Consider the following 18,517-nt stretch of genomic DNA (forward strand, 5'->3'; position numbering starts at 1 on the left):
ACATTTTACACAATCAGTTTCTTTGCTATTCTTCGATACATTTTCTAATAGTAATCAATATGCTTTTACTTTCAAAAACAGAAGTAAATTAACATATAATAAGACAAAGTATAATAAATTCTGACAAAAATATAAGAAAACATTTTCAATTCAGTATCGACAAATACGGTAAAAAAATAACATCTCCCAGATCCATTACAAGTGCACTTACCTTAGACACTACAAATGACTCAACAATGCACAACAACAAGGGCAGAGAGTGAAAGTGAGCCATTGTTCCCACACCTGTTCCCATTTGTTACCATGATGTACCTACTTATCTGCTTCGTATACTTCATTCTAGAAACTCGTCACCATAATCCTGGCTAATCCAAACATATTGGTAAATTTGGACAGGAGCCTATTGTGTTATTCGTAGGAATTCTTGTTTCACTCCACAAAAACATTTGACCAAAAAAATAAAAACAAAGTTAGTTCCATGCCCTGTAGATCATATTTATAGTAAATTTTATGATGTGCAGTGTATAAATTTATATGGGTACATTAAGGATAGGAAAAACTGACTGGTTAAAACTGATACTGGTATTTTAGCTCTGTATAAACAATATGTTTTGATATTTGTCTGTCCTCAGTTATAATGGGTGCTTTTTTTTTTAGAATTTGCTCATGACTGGGCAAAAAAACAAAACATCAGTTAACCATAGCAGCAATGTTAAAATTTTTCATTTCTAAATGAAGGAAATTAAAAAAGGAATAACTTTTGTTTGCTGAATTTGTATTGGTTTGAAATAGTGTGTTGTTATAAAAAATGGGAAAAACGATCAGTGCTGCACATGGGACAAGGATTGTACAGCATTGCTGAGGTGATAATGTCCCTTTTACCTTGTGTTGTGGTTTAAGGTATGCATGTATGTGCTGTGTGCGAGACTTGCCTCCACCTGGTGTATACAGTGGTTTCTTGCTGTCGTCACCAGACATCTGCTGTATTGCAGAATGGCACCAACCCTAGTCTGGAAATATTGACATTTGATGCTTCATTTACTTTAAAACATTAAAGATTTTTCTGCCATTTTTATAAAACGATAAAAGAGAAAAAAAATTATGGTAACAGTAGTAAATTAAAAACTTAGCAGCTGTTCATCCATAGTATACAATAAGAACAGAAAGTAGCTGAACTGTTGCCTATATTTACATAATATGTGTTCATCTGCTTTTAGCCCAATAAAATGGACACATTAACACAAAAAAAGAGAGATATTCAAACTGTTTTCACCCTTTAGCAGTGACTATTCATAATGGCCAAATAATGGTATGATCCACAATTACAACATGGTTTTTGAGCAGAGTTTGAAAAAAATTAGAATCAGCAGGAGAATACAAGCAATTTTTTGTAGTATTCAGCCACTTATCACTTTTTGAGAAAAACAGCAAATGGTGGATGGACTAAGATTTCTTTTATTTGCCTATTTAATATTTTGATTCTCAATCTTTGTTCAATTTCTATGTTTATTACAGGAATAAAAAAATCAAAAAATGGTTGTTTCAGGAACAGGTTATTTTGAGCAGTTTTAACAGTCATGTTAAATTGGCATATAAAAAAAACTATCTAACCAAAATCCAGTTTTTCAGTGACAATCACCATCCCTAGGCAACATGTGGATTGTTTATAGGTTTATCAACAATGTAGGAAAATATAACATTACAACTTACTAAAAAAGACACGTCAAGTTGCATAAAAAACACACACACACACACACACACACACACACACACACACACACATATATGGGTTTTAAGGGAGAGGGTAAGGAGTCATTCCAATCCCAGAAGCGGACAGGTAAGTCTTTCCGCTCCTGGGATTGGAATGACTCCTCACCCTCTCCCTTAAAACCCACATCCTTTCGTCTTTCCCTCTCCTTCCCTCTTTCCTCATGAAGTAACCGTGGGTTGCGAAGGCTTGAAATTTGTATGCGTGTTTGTGTGTTTTTTGTTGTGTCTATCTACCAGTGCTTTCCCACTTGGTAAGTCACAGCATCTTTGTTTTGTACCTCATGCACACACAACCGCCACCAATTCCAGCATCTCAGGACACCATTCTGGCCTGAGATGCTGGAGTTAGCTTTGTTGTGTGTGTGTGTGTGTGTGTGTGTGTGTGTGTGTGTGTGTGTGTGTGTTTTTACTGATGAAGGATGTGGCCAAAAGCTAAATGTGAGTGTATTTTTAATTGTGCCTGTCTGCAACTTGACGTGTCTTCTTTTCGATAAGTAGCAATCTATCTTTTCCTACATTGTTGATATTCCTACCTGGAGTTTCCATGTTTTATAGGTTCGAATTTGACTTCTTATTTCTATTCAAGAATTCATCTATGGTGTAGAGAAAGCTGTGAAAAAGAAACAAATTTATATTTGAAAACATTTATGATGACTCTCAGACATTTTATTTTTATGAGGAGATTGCCAAAGAGTTTTAAGCCATGTATTTCACTCCTTTGTGAGCCAAAATTTCATTTGCTGGAGGAAAGTGCAGACCATTATTCCTTCTAGTACTGTATGTGTAATACCTCTATTACTCTCAAACTGCAGTAGATTTTTGACAAGTTTCATTAATGAATAAATTATCACCGAGACTGCAATTAGTATTCCCAGTTGCTTAAACTCAAGACCCATCACCTGATCAACAGACAACAGCATTCCCTCACTATGAGGCCTGCCCTTTGACAGTCCAATGAAAGTGTGCCTCACTGTGAGGCCCATTATATGACAGCCTAATGAAAGTGTGCCCATACTAATAGATGAAAGAAAATTTATAAGCTATTCAATATTGTCAACGTAGTGGTATAAAATGTAACCCAGCCAATCAAAGATTCTGTTTCTTATGTCCTGTTTTCCTTGATTTTCTGGTGATGTCTTTTGAGTGAAGTAATGTATATTCAGAACCCCTTTATTGAAGTAGTGAATCCCAGTCACATTTCTCTTACATTTTCTTCTATTTCTATACTCTCAGTTAGTAATGAAATAAAACAATAAAATTATAGCTATAATAATGTAATGATATACTTATAAAATAAAACTGAATATCAATAATTATGTAGAAAATAATGGAAAAGCGTTTTTTGGTTTTTGAGCATAGCTGGATTTTCCTTTTAAGAGTGCTGTAGCAACACACACCTACTTGCCTTAGGTATATATGTAAAATTAAAACCATATTTCATGTCAAAAGTGATAAGCAGTAATTTATAATCTAAAAATAATGATCTACAGAAACAGATACTTCTAACTTAGATAGCACCACTCTGAAGCCCAGATCTAAAGAAAGAATGGGAAACACGTACTTTATTTCATTGCCTCTGGTTACACATCATGCATCCTCTCACTGACATATTACTTTCGTATACAGTGGAGCTCAATTGTGTGGAACATTCCATACTATGTGAATCCATGCACTGTTAACATCAATGGTGTAAAAAGTTTAAGACCCCTGTAAGATGTACGTGTGTGAACCCACATACGATTCTAATTATTTTATTTTGTGCTGTGAACAGTTTTTACTGAAGTTGGTAGTTATCAGTGTCTTAAAAGTTTGTAATCTGTAGAGTACCATTAAATGAAAATATGGTAACTTACTGGTTTCCCAAAGCTTGCCGTTACTCTTATGAGGACAATGGCTAAGTCTAAACATTTTAACATGTCTGCTATGTGGTCTTTCTACTCTTAAGTTTTCATCAATATGTATGTCCAAGAACTAAGAACTATGTGTTACTTTTGTTGGTACATCACTTTAATATTTTTAAAAGTTTAAAGCAAGCTCATTTAACTAATAAATGAACACACTGTCAATTGTAGGCTGTATTGTGCTTTATTAAAATAGTGCTATTAGCTAATTTCGACCATGATACATTATCGAGAACCTAAAATAAACCAACATGGAAGAATGTTACATGCCTGCATGAGTTATACATGATGATCTATGCAGACATGTAACGTTCTTCCACATTGGTTTATTTCAGGAGCTTGATCATGGCTCACAGCCAAAATTAGCTAATAACATGATTTTAATACAGCCTACAACAGACAATGGATTCTTTTGTTAAACGCTTAGAAGCTGTGGCTCACCACAGAAGAAAAGCTCTTCATAGCTCATTTGCTTAACAAATAGGCAATATCTTTAGCAAAAGCATATTTTACTAGTTCTTTGCTTGACAATGCTTGTATCATCTGCCTTAGGACTAATTATGTGGTGTTGTTGTTGTGGTCTTCAGTTCATACACTGGTTTTATGCAGCTCTCCATGCCACGCCATCCTGTGCAAGCTTCATCATCTCCCAGTACCTACTGCAACCTACATTCTTCTGAATCTGCTTAAAGTATTCATCTCTTGGTCTCCCTCTACGATTTTTACCCTCCATGCTGCCCTCGGACACTAAATTGGTGATTCCTCGATGCCTCAGAACATATCCTACCAACCGATCTCTTCTTCTAGTCAAGTTGTGCCACAAACTCCTCTTCTCCCCAATTATATTCAGTACCACCTCATTAGTTATGTGATCTACACATATAATCTTCAGCATTCTTCTGTAGCACCACATATCGAAAGCTTCTGTTCTCTTCTTGTCTAAACTATTTATCATCCATGCTCCACTTTCATACATGGCTACACTCCATAAAATACTTTATGAACGTCTTCCTGACAAATATATACTCAATGTTAACAAATTTCTCTTGTTCAGAAACGCTTTCCTTGCCATTGCCAGTCTACATTTTATATCCTCTCTACTTCAACCATCATCAGTTATTTTGCTCCCAAAATAGCAAAACTCATCTACTACTTTAAGCATCTCATTTACTGATCTAATTCCCTCAGCTTCACCCAACTTAATTCAACTACATTCCATTATCCTCAGTTTGCTTTTGTTGATGTTCATCTTATATCCTCCTTTCAGGACACTGTCCATTCCACTCAATTGCTTTTCCAACTCCTTTGCTGTCTCTGATAGAATTACAGTGTCATTGGCAAACCTCAAAGTTTTTATTTCTTGTTTCTGAACTTTAATTCCTACTCCAAATTTTTCTTTTGTTTCCTTTACTGCTTGCTCAATATACATACTCAATAACATCGGAGATGGACTACAACCCTGTCTCACTCCCTTCCCAACCATTGCTTCCTTTTCATGCCCCTCGACTCTTATAACTGCCATCTGGTTTCTGTACAAATTGTAAGTAGCTTTTTGCTCCCTGTAATTTACCCCTGCCACGTTCAGAATTTGAAAGAAAATGTTCCAGGCAACATTATCAAAAGCTTTCTGTAAGTCTACAAGTGCTAAGATAAGGTAAGTCGTAGGGTTAGTATTGTCTCAATTGTTCCAACATTTCTATGGATTCCAAACTGATCTTCCCCGAGGTCGGCTTCTAACAGTTTTTCCATTTGCCTGTAAAGAATTCATGTTTGTATTTTGCAACCGTGACTTAGTAAACTGATAGTTCGGTAATTTTCACATCTGTCAACACCTGATTTCTTTGGGATTGGAATTATTATATTCTTCTTGAAGTTTGAGGGAATTTCGCTTGTCTCATACATCTTGCTCACCAGATGGTAGAGTTTTGTCGGGGCTGGCTCTCCCAAGGCTATCAGTAGTTTTAATGTAATGTTGTCAACTCCTGGTTCCTTGTTTTGACTTAGGTTGTTCAGTGCTCTGCCAAACTCTTAACACAGTGTAGTATCTCCCATTTCATCTTCATCTACGTCCTCTTCCATTTCTGTACTATTGCCCTCAAGTACATTGTGTATAGACCCTCCATATACTCCTTCCATCTTTCTGCTTTCCCTTCTTTGCTTAGGACTGGTTTTCCATCTGACCTCTTGCTATTCATAAAAGTTGTTCTTTTTTCTCCAAAAGTTTCTTTAATTTTTCTGTAGGCAGTATCTATCTTACTCCTAGTGATATACACCTCTACATCCTTACATATGTCTTCTAGCCATCCCTGGTTAGCCATTTTGCACTTCTTGTCAATCTCATTTTTGAGTCATTTGTATTCCTTTTTGCCTGCTTCATTTACTGCATTTTTATATTTTTTCCTTTCATCAATTAAATTCAATGTTTCTTCTGTTACCCAAGGATTTCTACTAGTCTTCGTCTTTTTACTTACTTGTCCTATGTTGCCTTCATTATTTCATCTCTCAAAGCTACCCATTCTTCTTCTGCTGTATTTCTTTCCCCTGTTCTTGTCAATCGTTCCCTAATGCTCTCACCGAAACACTCTACAATCTCTGGTTCTTTCAGTTTATCTAGGTCACATCTCCTTAAATTCCCACCTTTTTGCAGTCTCTTCAGTTTTAATCTACAGTTCATAACCAGTAGACATCTGTCCCTGGAAATGTCTTGCAATTTAAAATGTGGTTCCTAAATCTCTGCCTTACCATTATATAATCTATCTGAAACCTTCCAGCATCCCCAGGCCACTTTCATGGAGACAACCTCCTTTCATGATGCTTTAACCAAATGTTAGCTATGATTAAACTATGCTCTGTGCAAAATTCTACCAGGCGGTTTCCTCTTTCATTCCTTACCCCCATACCATATTCACCTACTACTTTTCCTTCTCTTCCTTTTCCTACTATCGAGTTCCAGTCACACGTGACTATTAAATTTTGGTCTCCCTTCACTAGCTGAATAATTTTATCATCTCATCATACATTTCATCAATCTCTTTGTCATCTGCACAGCTAGTTGGCATATAAACTTGTACTACTGTGGTAGGCATGGGCTTCGTGTCTACCTTGGCTACAATAATGTGTTCGCTATGCTGTTCATAATAGCTTACCTGCACTCCTATTTTTTTTATTCGTTATTCAACCTATTTCTGCATTACCCCTGTTTGATTTTGTATTTATAACCCTGTATTCACCTGACCAGAAGTCCAGTTCCTCCTGCCACTGAATTTCACTTGTTCCCAGTATATCTAACTTAAACCTATCCATTTCCCTTTTCTAAATTTTCTAACCTTCCTGCCCAGGTAAGGGGTCTGACATTCTGCACTCCAATCTGTGGAAGGCCAGTTTTGTTTTCCCTGATACGCCATCCTCCCGAGTAGTCCCCACCTGGAGATCCAAATGAGGAACTATTTTACCTCCAGAATATTTTACCCAAGAGGACACCATCATCATTTAACCATACAGTAAAGCTGCATGCCTTTGGGAAAAATCAAGTTATAGAAACTAATACCGGATTGGATATAAAGACATGACACCTAAACATTCATGTAAAGACATGGGTAGGACAGATTAGCAACTGGAGCAGTCAATATGATGATGTCTGATTGACTGATTAATTGAGAGTGTATGGGACCAAACGGAAAGGTCATCAGTCCTGCGATTCCAAAAGGGGTTTACATAAGAAAGAGTGTCTGCTAAAAGTGAATGGATTCAGTCAGAGGAGTCAAATTATAAAAGAATGAACATTAAACACACACAGTATAAGCAGAAAAGGTGACACCAAATCTAAAAACTGGAGAAAAGGGGGGGAGGGGGGGAGATCAGTCATGTGGTCACAGACCGTGAAGACTACAAAAGGAGTCCCTATCACAACCAGCTCGCTTCTGGGCCAAGACAAAAGGAGAACCTTACATCTCGAAATAAAAACCACTTTCACGGAGGAAACAGAGGACCAGGTCTATCATCCGTGGATTGTCTGCCAATATTAAATTTAAGGAAGCAGGAAGACTATACTCAGCACAAAGGGTCAAAAGAAGGGGACATGCCACCAGTATGAGAGATATCGTCAGTCTGGTGCCGCAACCACATTGTGGGGGTGGGTTGTTACTTACGCTGTGGGCACACGGACCATGCATCCGAAGGTTGGGCGTGCCGAGTTTCTGACGTCATAGTGTGGAATAGCACGTTCGGGAGTCTTTCCGAACATGCAGAGCAATATCTGGCATGTCAGATATTCTGAGCGTGCTTCTGAGCGTTGACCAATGAGATGGCACAACGCCACCTACGTCACACGCACGCCGTCTCCCTTCAGTACAGAGTTGTGAGGCACCATATTGGCATTCATTTCAAGCCTATATGTATGTATGGAGATTCTAAACACCAGCAAATTAAGAATCACTGGAAAACCCGTTGTTAATGAGAAACATTATATTCGTGACAAAAGAATTGTTGTAACTTGCGTATTATGAGAGTAGGCTATTTGAAGGCAGCGACACACTGAAGATCCACCCAAAACGCATTGTTCTTGGTACAATTTGTTATAATTGAAATTTAATTAGTAAGATGTCTACGATTAAGGTTTACAGCATGGGGTAACATAATGTGAATAGATACACGAAATGTGTTGTTGGTTTAGCGTAATGAGTAGCGTCACTATCCCATAGCAAGAATTTTATTGATGGCAATGGTTCGCTACTTGACACTCCCAAATTTTTTTTTCTTAAGATTCGCATTTTTATTAGCTTCTGACACTTTATTATTAGTTTAATATAAGTATATACTATAATATATGATGCTATGTAAACATAAGTTCCTTTTTTTGCAGTTGGCTTAATCCACAGGACAGCTTGTGCTACTTGTATAAAGATATTTTACTCCTTTTTCTTTTACACTTCGTAATTCACATGTTGCAAAGATTCTGCTACTGTGTAGGAACAGTTTTCAAGTAAGACTGACCTTGTGATTTTATTAAAATGTGGGAATGATGAAATAATGTTCATCTTATGCGGAGAAGCATTCCAAATTTGTACCGCACTGTTTGTAATGGAACTTTTATAAGCCTGGGTCCGTATTGATTGGACATGGTACTTTCCTTTTCGTGGACGAAGGAGGAAATGTGCATTTTAATAGAGCTAACGTGGGAATTTTACGCTTGCCCGTTGAGTAATCAGTGTGATTTACGAACTAGAAACATCCCTCAACTGCCGCTGGAGTGCGTTGTGATCGCGTTTACCACGTTGTGACCCACGTACCATATGCACAAGTCGCATCGTTCTTGAGCATTCAGCAGCACGTTGAATGTAGCATGCTCAATGTTGACTTTCGACAGCACGGTCTGTGTGCCGACGGCTTTAGTAGGAAACAATGGGTGAGCCGGATATGGCCAATGCATAAACGACATAAAACAGTGGACTCCTTCCGAGAGGGGTGGAAAGAAGTGTCCCAAACTGCAGTAGACTCCCTGATTGTGCGGAGTTTATTACTATGAGCAGTAGCACTCCAGATGCCATTCCACTGTTGGGCAAAGAGAGATTTGACGTAGATCCGCATATCCGCAGCTGGAATAGTGGAAGGAAAGGGGGGGGGAAAGGTAAGTATCCTCTTTTCTAGCCAATTCATTCCCTGGGACCCAGAGAAAGATGACTGAACAGGTGGCACGCTCAAGGGCAGAAGAAGGTCATGGATGGCAGAGACCAAGGGGTGACGAGAGCAGTATCGATCGATAGCCTGAAGGCTGCTGATGGAGTCAGCACAAATTAAAACACTATGGAGACAGACCTGAGAAACAAAAAGGAGGGCCCTATAAATGGATGGAAGCTCTGCTGTTAATACACATGATCCTGGCAACAAATGGTGCTCGAAGCTGGTAGGAGATGTGAAAGCGTATCCCATTTTATCAGTAGTCTTAGAACCATCAGTGTGAAGAATGATGGCACCCTGGAACTCTGCAAAGATGGCACATACAAGATGTCGGTAAACCATTGGAGCAACAGAGACCTTAGGACAATGGAAGAGAGCAGTACTAATCCGTGGGTCTAGGCACCATGCAAGGGGGGGAGGGGGGGGGGTTGCGGGAGGAAAGACACGGGGCGCAGTCCAATAAGTGCAGATGGAGATCCCGGCAGAGGGTAGCGAGAGGCATGCCAACCGGCAATCCCACCTGTGGGCGGGTGTTAGGAGGGAGACACCCCTCATTGACGAAGAGCACAGGGTATACAGGAAGGTCAGGGAATTGGCGAATGGTGACTGCATAAGAAACAAGGAGTTGGCTCTGTCGGATGTGTAGAGGGGGAATCCCTGCTTCTGTGAGGAAACTATCAAGAGGGCTAATGCGAAAGGCACCAATAGCCAGATGCACCCCACAATGATGGACAGGGTCGAGTTTCAGAGTAGAAGGAACTGCTGAGCGATAAACCTGACTACCATAATCGAGTCTGGACAAAACCAGAGCACAGTAAAGATGGAGAAGAGTGTAACAGTCTGCACCCCAAGATCTGTGGGCCAGGAAGCGGAGAGCATTAAGCTTTTGCCTGCATGTAGTCTTTAAGTGACAAATGTTGGGCAGCCATGTCAGCTTTTTATCAAGAGCAAGGCCCAAGAAACGGGTCTGTGCTCGCCGCCTAAGTAAAGTTTTGGATCGGGTTGTACTGTGGGTCAACGACAAAAATGCATAACCCGAAATTTGGGGGAGGAAAACCGGAAGCCATGGGCGGTGGTCCATGTAGAGGACCATCGGATGGCACCTTGGAGCTGGCGCTCAGCAGAAACCGAGTGGGAGCTGCACCAGATTCAAAAATCGTCAACATACAACACCGGTGTAACCAGAGACCCAACAGAGGTCACAAGCCTATTTATGACAATGAGGAAGAGTGTGACACTTAGCACACAACCCTGTGGCAAACCATTCTCCTGAATCCGAGGGGTGCTGAGTGAAGTGCCAACTCGAACCCGAAAGAGTCAGTAAGATAAAACAACGATTCCAACGTCCTTGGTCCACCATAGTACCGGCCTGTGATGAGGGAGCCCTGTGAATAGGGGGACAGCAGTGCCAGCAGCATGAAGAAGAGGGGCAGAGATGCCAATGGAATTCGAGAAGGAAGTGTCAAAGCGAACAGCAGACATGTATAAAGGCCAACTGGGCCTGGGGAAAGCCCAACGTGAGGGCCTGTCTGCCTGGCAGCAGCAGGGAAACAAAAGTGTCGCTGTCACAAGGTCATTATGGGATGACCAATGTACGGAAGCCACGAGGGCAGGGGAGGAGATCGCGAGATTGATAGCAGAGAAAATGCTAAAGCGTGTAGGGGAACAATAGTTGAGGAGACACAAATCGAAGTCCATGATAAGTTTGTCGATTAGGACACCCCAAACCGTTGATGTAACAGTCCCCCAAGTGAATGGTGGGCACTGAAATCCCCAAGGAGGAGAAACTGGGGTGGGAGTTACTGAAGTAGGGTAGATAATGCAAGATAAGCAAGTGCCCTACCGGGAGGGAGGTAGACACTGCAAACAGTGATTGTCAGAGTCATTTGCATTCTAACTGCTATCACTTCCAAGGTGGTACGTAGGGGGATCCAGTCACTAAGTACATCGGAGCAAACCAAAGTGCAGACCCCACTAGATGCTATCCCAGGGGCAGCACAGTTCCAACAGAACGCCTGATAACCATGTAAAGTGGGAGACCGGTTGTCATGGAAATGCGTTTCTTGGAGAGCAAGACAGAACTCAGAATAAGAGGAGACAAGACGTTGCATTTCTGTTAGATGACAATAGTAGCCGTTGTAGTTCCACTGGATGATCGTGTGGCGAGAGTCCAAGGTAGGCATGAAGGAGCCGAGGAGGAGGTCAGGTCACTTGGTCAGTAGTTGTCATCGACAAGGATGGGGTGACATCCATAAATGTGACTCAGGTTGCATGAGGGGAATTGGCACAACTGATGGTGCCGGAGATGCCTTCTCTTGGGTTTTATGTTTCTTCTTCTTCTTCTTCTTCTCTTTCTGAGGTGGAGGAGGACATGACACCGGGGGAGTACAGGTGTCTGCTAGATCAGGAACCGAAAGAGACGGGGCAACCTTGGGGCCCACAGATGGTGCGCCTCATGGCCGAGTGGTGGTAACAGTCTTCTGGCCTGAGAGACGCTGGGGAGAGGGTTCCCGATCACTGGCAGATGCCGAACAAGTAGGTCACGTTTCCCGCTGGGATGGGGGAGGGGTGACTCCCTGACGGGAGGTCATGGAAATGGCAGGGGAGGAGGAGGGGAGAGTGGGGTGGGGCTGGGGTAAGGACGAGGGAGTATGAGTAGTAGTAGGAGGAGGAGGAGGACGAGGAAAGGAAGTAACAGAGGTAAAAGTGGAAGATAGTGACACTGGATGGAGTCTCTCATACTTTTGGCAAGCCTCAGTGTAAGACAGGCGATCCAGGGACTTATATTTTTGTATCTTCTTTTCTCACTTGTAAGCCAGGCAGTCCGGTGAGCGAGGGGAGTGGCGGTCAGCACAATTGACACACACAGGCGGCAGAACACAAATGGGTTCCCGCATGGACAGGGTGGCCAGCCACCACACAAAGGGTCTACCGTACAGTGGGAAGACATATGCCCTAAACGGAAGCAATGAAAGCATCGCATAGGTGGAGGGATGTACGGCTTCATGTCACATCTGTATCCCCCTCGAAAGCCAGTATCGGTGCGGTTGTCTTTGCAACCCTTCTGCACACATCAAACAAAATGAACGCCACGCCGCTCCAGATTAGCCCGGAATTCCAAATCAGTTTGCAGGAAGAGGTCCCTATAAAAAATTACTCCCTGGACCATATTCAGGAGGGTGATAAGTGATAGACACTGGGACATTGCCAAGATGATCACAGACACAAAGAGCTGCGGACTGGGTGGCAGAAGAAGCTTTGATCAACAGAGAGACTGACCGCATCTTACTAATAGACTCCACTTCACCAAACCTGTCCTCGATAGTTTCCACGAAAAACAATGGCTTTGTGGAGGTGAATGTGTTCCCATCCGTCCTAGTACAGACGAGGTAACAGGGAAAAGGTTTCAGCCCAAGACGGCGGGCCTGGCCCTCCTCCCATGGGGTAGCCAGGGAAGGGAATGCTGCCGGGTCATACGAGCCAGCATTTAAGGACCCTTCACCATTCGAAGAGACATCTTTGTGAGAACGACCAGATTTTTGTAGGTTGATACGCTTCATGTGCCAAGCATCCACCCTGTTACCAACCACTCCCACCCGGGGCTCTACCCATGGGCACCACACAGCCATAGCAAGGGTCATCTGGCACGGAGGCCATTGCCAGGAGTTCCGATGCTCCAAGAAGACAAGCAACCACTCACTGGCATAAACCTGGAGGGAACAGCTCAGGTATCTGTAGTGTGATTCCTGTGTTGTCAGGGGGCTCATCCATAGGGATAGCTCCACCACACGGACTGGCTACACATGCTGGTGACATAGCAAGGTGGAAGGGGATTACAGTGAGGAAGGGAGAGGGGAGAGGAATACACATCGTAGGTGCTAGGGAGGGAGTTTTTCCCCATATGGCTCATACTAAAAACAGGAAATTTTTAAGTGGAGATCAAACCTCAAGTGGGGACCGAAATGCCAAAGCGGTGAAAAAACAAGCAAAAGGAAAGAATTGCAATCCATACTGGAAGCCAGGGGAATAGCCATGTCGACATAAAGCAAAACACTGAGAGAAGGGATGGAGGTGGCAACGGGGAAGGGGCAGGGTTAGGGAGGGAGGGGGCAGGGAGAAGGAAAAGCAGCTAGGGAATGAATGAGCTGCAATAGCTTGGGGCCCCATGTGTGCCATGCATGAACTCTCAAAAGAACCATGAGCCCCCTGGGGAGGGGGGAGGGGGGGGGGGGATGTCTGAATGGCAGCAGTTTGACCCTCGCTCCTTCTGAACATGTGTATCATCTTAATAACCATGTTACTTCACTTTATGTGGAAGTAATAAAAGCCAACGATACAAAAATTGTACTTTATTTATCAAATAACAATTATTACACATTTTTCATGTTAATGTCAAGTCTGCTGCATCATTGCATCATATACTGCAAGTTGTGGTGGTCATCATTAAAGTAGCTGCCACCAAGAATTTCACTTCATAGCTTAAATGAGAAATGGTAGTCCACATTATTTAAGCTATGTAGGCCTGTTTTACAATATTACTAATATTCAGCACCTTTCAACATAAATTATAATAAATGTTATAGCACAAAACGTCTCTGCTAGCAACAAAATTTATATTACACTTATTACACAATCTTAAAGTAGCTTACAGGGTAAGCAAATGTTACATACAATGCAGACTTTGTCAGTATTAGACTGTGGTCTAAGGCAGGTTTTGCACCTAATGTTTACTCTCACAATGATAGAAAAATAATCGCAGTCTATAAAGACAATTTTCAAACTTAAGTTGTTTAAATTTGAAAACTCTAACTGCATCCTTATAGCCTAGATATTTTTCAGCATTAGGCACAGGAACTTGCATTAGACTACAGCCTAATACCCATATAGCAAGAACTCACCCAAAATGCTGACATTTGCACTTTTCTTACAATAGTTGTGTTCCGGCCTGAGATGATGGAGTTGGCAATTGTGTGCAGAGGTGTGCTTGCTTGTGTGTATGAACCGTGTGTGTCTTTCTTTTACTGATGAAGGCTGTGGGCAAAAGCTTAATTTTTCCTGTCTGCAACTTAACATGTCTTTACGGAAATCTGTCTTTTCCAGCATTGTTGATTTTGAATTCATTTTATCGACATCCAAAAAGCTATGTTATTAATTAAAAAGCACATTTTTTAGACCAGTTACTTTTGCATACGGGTGATACTGTTATTCAAAATTGAGGAGCAAATTACTTCTACCCAACTGATTTGCAGAAGGCCTACATTCATCAATGACCTTACACTATGGTCTCCTTGGTAATATCGTTGCAAGGTATGTCGGAGGAGAATAAGTTTCAGGATAATCAAGTTGTAATGCAAAATAAGCATTTTGCCTTTCTGAATTATTCACTTTTCACTCATCTTTAGAAAAAAACTATACAGTAATGGGAATATAGTTTACTAATTAACAGGAAGTTACTGAATGTTATGAAAAATTTCAATACATCAGCAATGTATCAAGTTCAATCATAAAACCTAATTACTTGACATATAACTATATTAGTAATCTTCTTTTGCAGATACAAGCAAAAATAGAGCTTATACATGCAGTAGTATAAAAATCTAAACATATTAAACAATTTTATTGGGACTATACTGTACATGCAGGACATAATTACTGAGCATAATTGCACATACATTGCAAGGAAAAAATGCCCAACTAATAAACAATTTTATAATAGGAACGTGCTGCAATACAGTATGTGAGCCAAAAACATAGACAATTTATTGATAGCCTGGCTGCGACGATGGGCGATTATAGGCACTACCCTTGCTGTAAGGATTTCCACCAACAGCAGCAGACTGCTGCATGAAACGTGGCTGCATGTATCCACCTTGCTGCTGACCATATTCTTGCCCTGAAAATGACTGAGGGCCCTGCTGAGGTCGAGGACCAGGTGAAGCACCACTAACAACTGCTGGAGGCCCACCAGAACTTTGGGGAGCACCTGCATACCTGAAATCAATACAAAAACTTCAAAATACTTTTATTTTTCATTCATCTTAAAAGGGGTCAGTCATGGGGAGGGAGGGAGGGAGGAGAGGGATTTTTTTGGGGGGGGGGGGAGGGAGGGAGGAGAGAGAGAGAGAGAGAGAGAGAGAGAGAGAGAGAGAGAGAGAGAGAGTTTTTAGCTTTCAGATAACTCTCATTGTATCTTTTTGGTTGATAATGCCGACTCAAACCCACTAACAGGATAGCTTACCACTAGGAAACTAACAGCAATGAGGAATTTATACGAATAAACATGCACCAACAAAGTGATTCCAAGCTAAATATTAGCAAACAAAATGAACCGTTGCATTCTGTCAAATATTTGATGGGAGCTATATCTGTGCATATAGAATGGTGGTGGTGGTGAAAACATCAAAAACACAAAAATATAAACTACAACCCAGTAAATGTAAGAAACATGGGAATAGACTGCTGAATACTAAAGCATGTTGTAGAACCCAGTCACCGAACACTTTTGGGAAGTACCGAAGAAGATATTTCAAACAACGGAAAATTCAGGTTGGAATATCAACAATACAAGGAAAAGAGACTGCTACATACAGTAAAAATGACAGTTAAGTTGCAGACAGGCACACTGAAAAGACACTTACACATTAGCGTTCTGCCAAAGCTTTTGTCAGAAAAGTAAACACACACACACACACACACACACACACACACACACACGCGCGCAAGTTGTGGTGGTCATCATTAAAGTAGCTGCCACCAACAATTTCACTTCATAGCTTAAATGAGAAATGGTAGTCCACATTATTTAAGCTATGTAGGCCTGTTTTACAATATTACTAACATTCAGCACCTTTCAACATAAATTATAATAAATGTTATAGCACAAAACGTCTCTGGACTCAGTATCCAGTAGGATACAAAAGTTTAGGGCAATTTATTTTCTTTGGTAGTTGTTACATCTTTGCAGTACCTGTTTATCTTAGTATACAATGAAGTTGCCTGCGCCCAACCACCATATCTGCCATCTTGCACTGGCATGGTGATGACTCATTCATTCATTTTGTCATAGTCAACAGTAAAGGCTAGAACACATACCAAGAATAAATTCCGGTCTGAGGTGCCCGAGAGGGTGTGTGTGTGTGTGTGTGTGTGTGTGTGTGTGTGTGTGTGTGTGAGAGAGAGAGAGAGAGAGAGAGAGAGAGAGGAGGGGGTGGGGGGGGGGGGGGTGTTTGCTTGTGTGAATGAATGAGTGCATGTTTCCTTTTTGACAAAGGCCTTCACCAAAAGCTAATGTGCAAATGTCTTTTCATTGTGCCTGTCTGCAACTCAGTGTGTCATATCTATCTTTTCCTTACATTCTTGAAGAAGACTTCGTTATTTTCTGAAAGAAGTCATTTTTCTAGAGCTAGTTGTTTGTCTATTAGAAACAAATACTTTATTTCATTGTCAACTAACAAATTTCACCTCTGAGGAACATTTAAAATTGTGTGTGTGTTGTCATTTGATAATGCCCATGGTGACCAAATTAAAATTTGCCACTGAACTTAAGTGTTTCAAATAAAGAAGTCTGCAATGTGGGAAAAGATAGATTGCTACTTACCACAAAGAAGACATGTCAAGTTGCAGACACGCATGATAAAAAGACACTCACTTGTAATAGTTTTTTCATAATGCCGGCCCACAGTCATAATAAAAAGTTATTACTGCCACTAGACTGTTGTTTATTTACAGTGTTACATTTACACTTACACAATCATGATTTTGGCTTCAAAGTGCCATTACCAAGTGTTTTCTGAAAGCAGGTTAGCCAATAACAGTGAGATACATAACAAGCGATATAACTGTATAACAGTCCATGTTTGTAATGCTTATTTACAAGGATTATAAATTGCCTAAGATTGCATACTGTCATATTAAAAGTACAAAATTAGACACATCGTCTAAGAGTTGATATTTCTGGCAGAGCCTACTGCTTTGTTTCATTACTGAGTACACCATCTTGACTGAATGACAGTTGGCTAAGTGTCAAATTGTCTTGGTCAAAGAAATTCCTGTTACAAGCAGGTGACCTCTTTTAGTCTTTGGACTCAGTATCCAGTAGGATACGAAAGTTTAGGGCAATTTATTTTCTTTGGTAGTTGTTACATCTTTGCAGTACCCGTTTATCTTAGTATACAATGAAGTTGCCTGCTCACAAACATAAACAGTAACAAACCTCTATATAATATTCGCTGCATACATAAATATTTAAGTCCAGCTAGTCACTGACATTGTTTAAAGTACATTTTAGTAGGTAAATATACAGCTTTGTACGTTAAATTAACACACAGCCAACTCTAAATTGTGTAATTTTGCCTCAATGCAGAATAAATACAATACAGTGCAATTTCTTATTCTACTCTCTCTCAGTAATTAACCAGTGAGGCTTGAAGCGATATCTATGAGATATGTATCATCAGGCATGTAAATCCTGTTATATGTGTTGGAACATTACTTAGGAATAAGTGCAAGTAACACAGGTATGTGAAACATGTCATGTACATAAAAGCATTTAAGCAAATAAAAGACTCAAAAGTTTTCATGTTAAACAGCACATTTAAATTTAACATAATATAAAGAGTACGAATATCCTAGTATTTGTTAATGGTTGATGAGATACAATTACAAACGTAAGTGCACGGCTGTATTGATACATATGGCTGTAATCTTGGTGCTATAAATATTATTTACATGTTATAGTAGTGACGTCTTATTTATATGACGTAAAAATGACAAAGTAATATTAACAACTTCAACGGCTACCACATATGAAAGCCCCAAGTGGGATAATTCCTATTTCTTAACAACAAAGCTAATCTAAAAGTACTGATCAGAGTTAGCTCTTAGAGAGGTAATAAACAATTGAGAAGAAACACAAGGTCTAGAATACTGTAAATCATTCATTGAAGACTGTAGTCTTGCCAACATGTTCATGTCAATAGTGTATACCAGAAATTTGCCCAGTCATCACAAACTGGAAGGAATCTATCCAATCTAAAAGCAACACCATATATTTTGACTCAGAACATTGTAAAAACTATGTCCACTATTCCATGGGCCACTGACCTAATTATTTATTCCTCTTGAAGTTGTGACACACTACTTCTTGTTGTCAGACATTGCTGTCAAAATCA

The 18,517-nt window shown here is 40.5% G+C and overlaps 1 protein-coding gene across 1 annotated transcript in view; it reads right to left on the reverse strand.

Moving 5' to 3' along the window:
- Positions 1-13,681: 13,681 nt before the first annotated feature.
- Positions 13,682-18,517, reverse strand: part of LOC124782371 (protein TFG-like) — a 60,214-nt gene continuing 55,378 nt past the window's right edge. Inside the window, exon 7 of the mRNA XM_047253934.1 lies at positions 13,682-15,338. Coding sequence (XP_047109890.1) covers positions 15,107-15,338 — 232 coding nt within the window. The 3' untranslated portion in view covers positions 13,682-15,106. The remainder of the gene's footprint in view (positions 15,339-18,517) is intronic.

Source organism: Schistocerca piceifrons, chromosome 1 (genome assembly GCF_021461385.2).
Source record: "Schistocerca piceifrons isolate TAMUIC-IGC-003096 chromosome 1, iqSchPice1.1, whole genome shotgun sequence".
NCBI classification, from domain to species: domain Eukaryota; kingdom Metazoa; phylum Arthropoda; class Insecta; order Orthoptera; family Acrididae; genus Schistocerca; species Schistocerca piceifrons.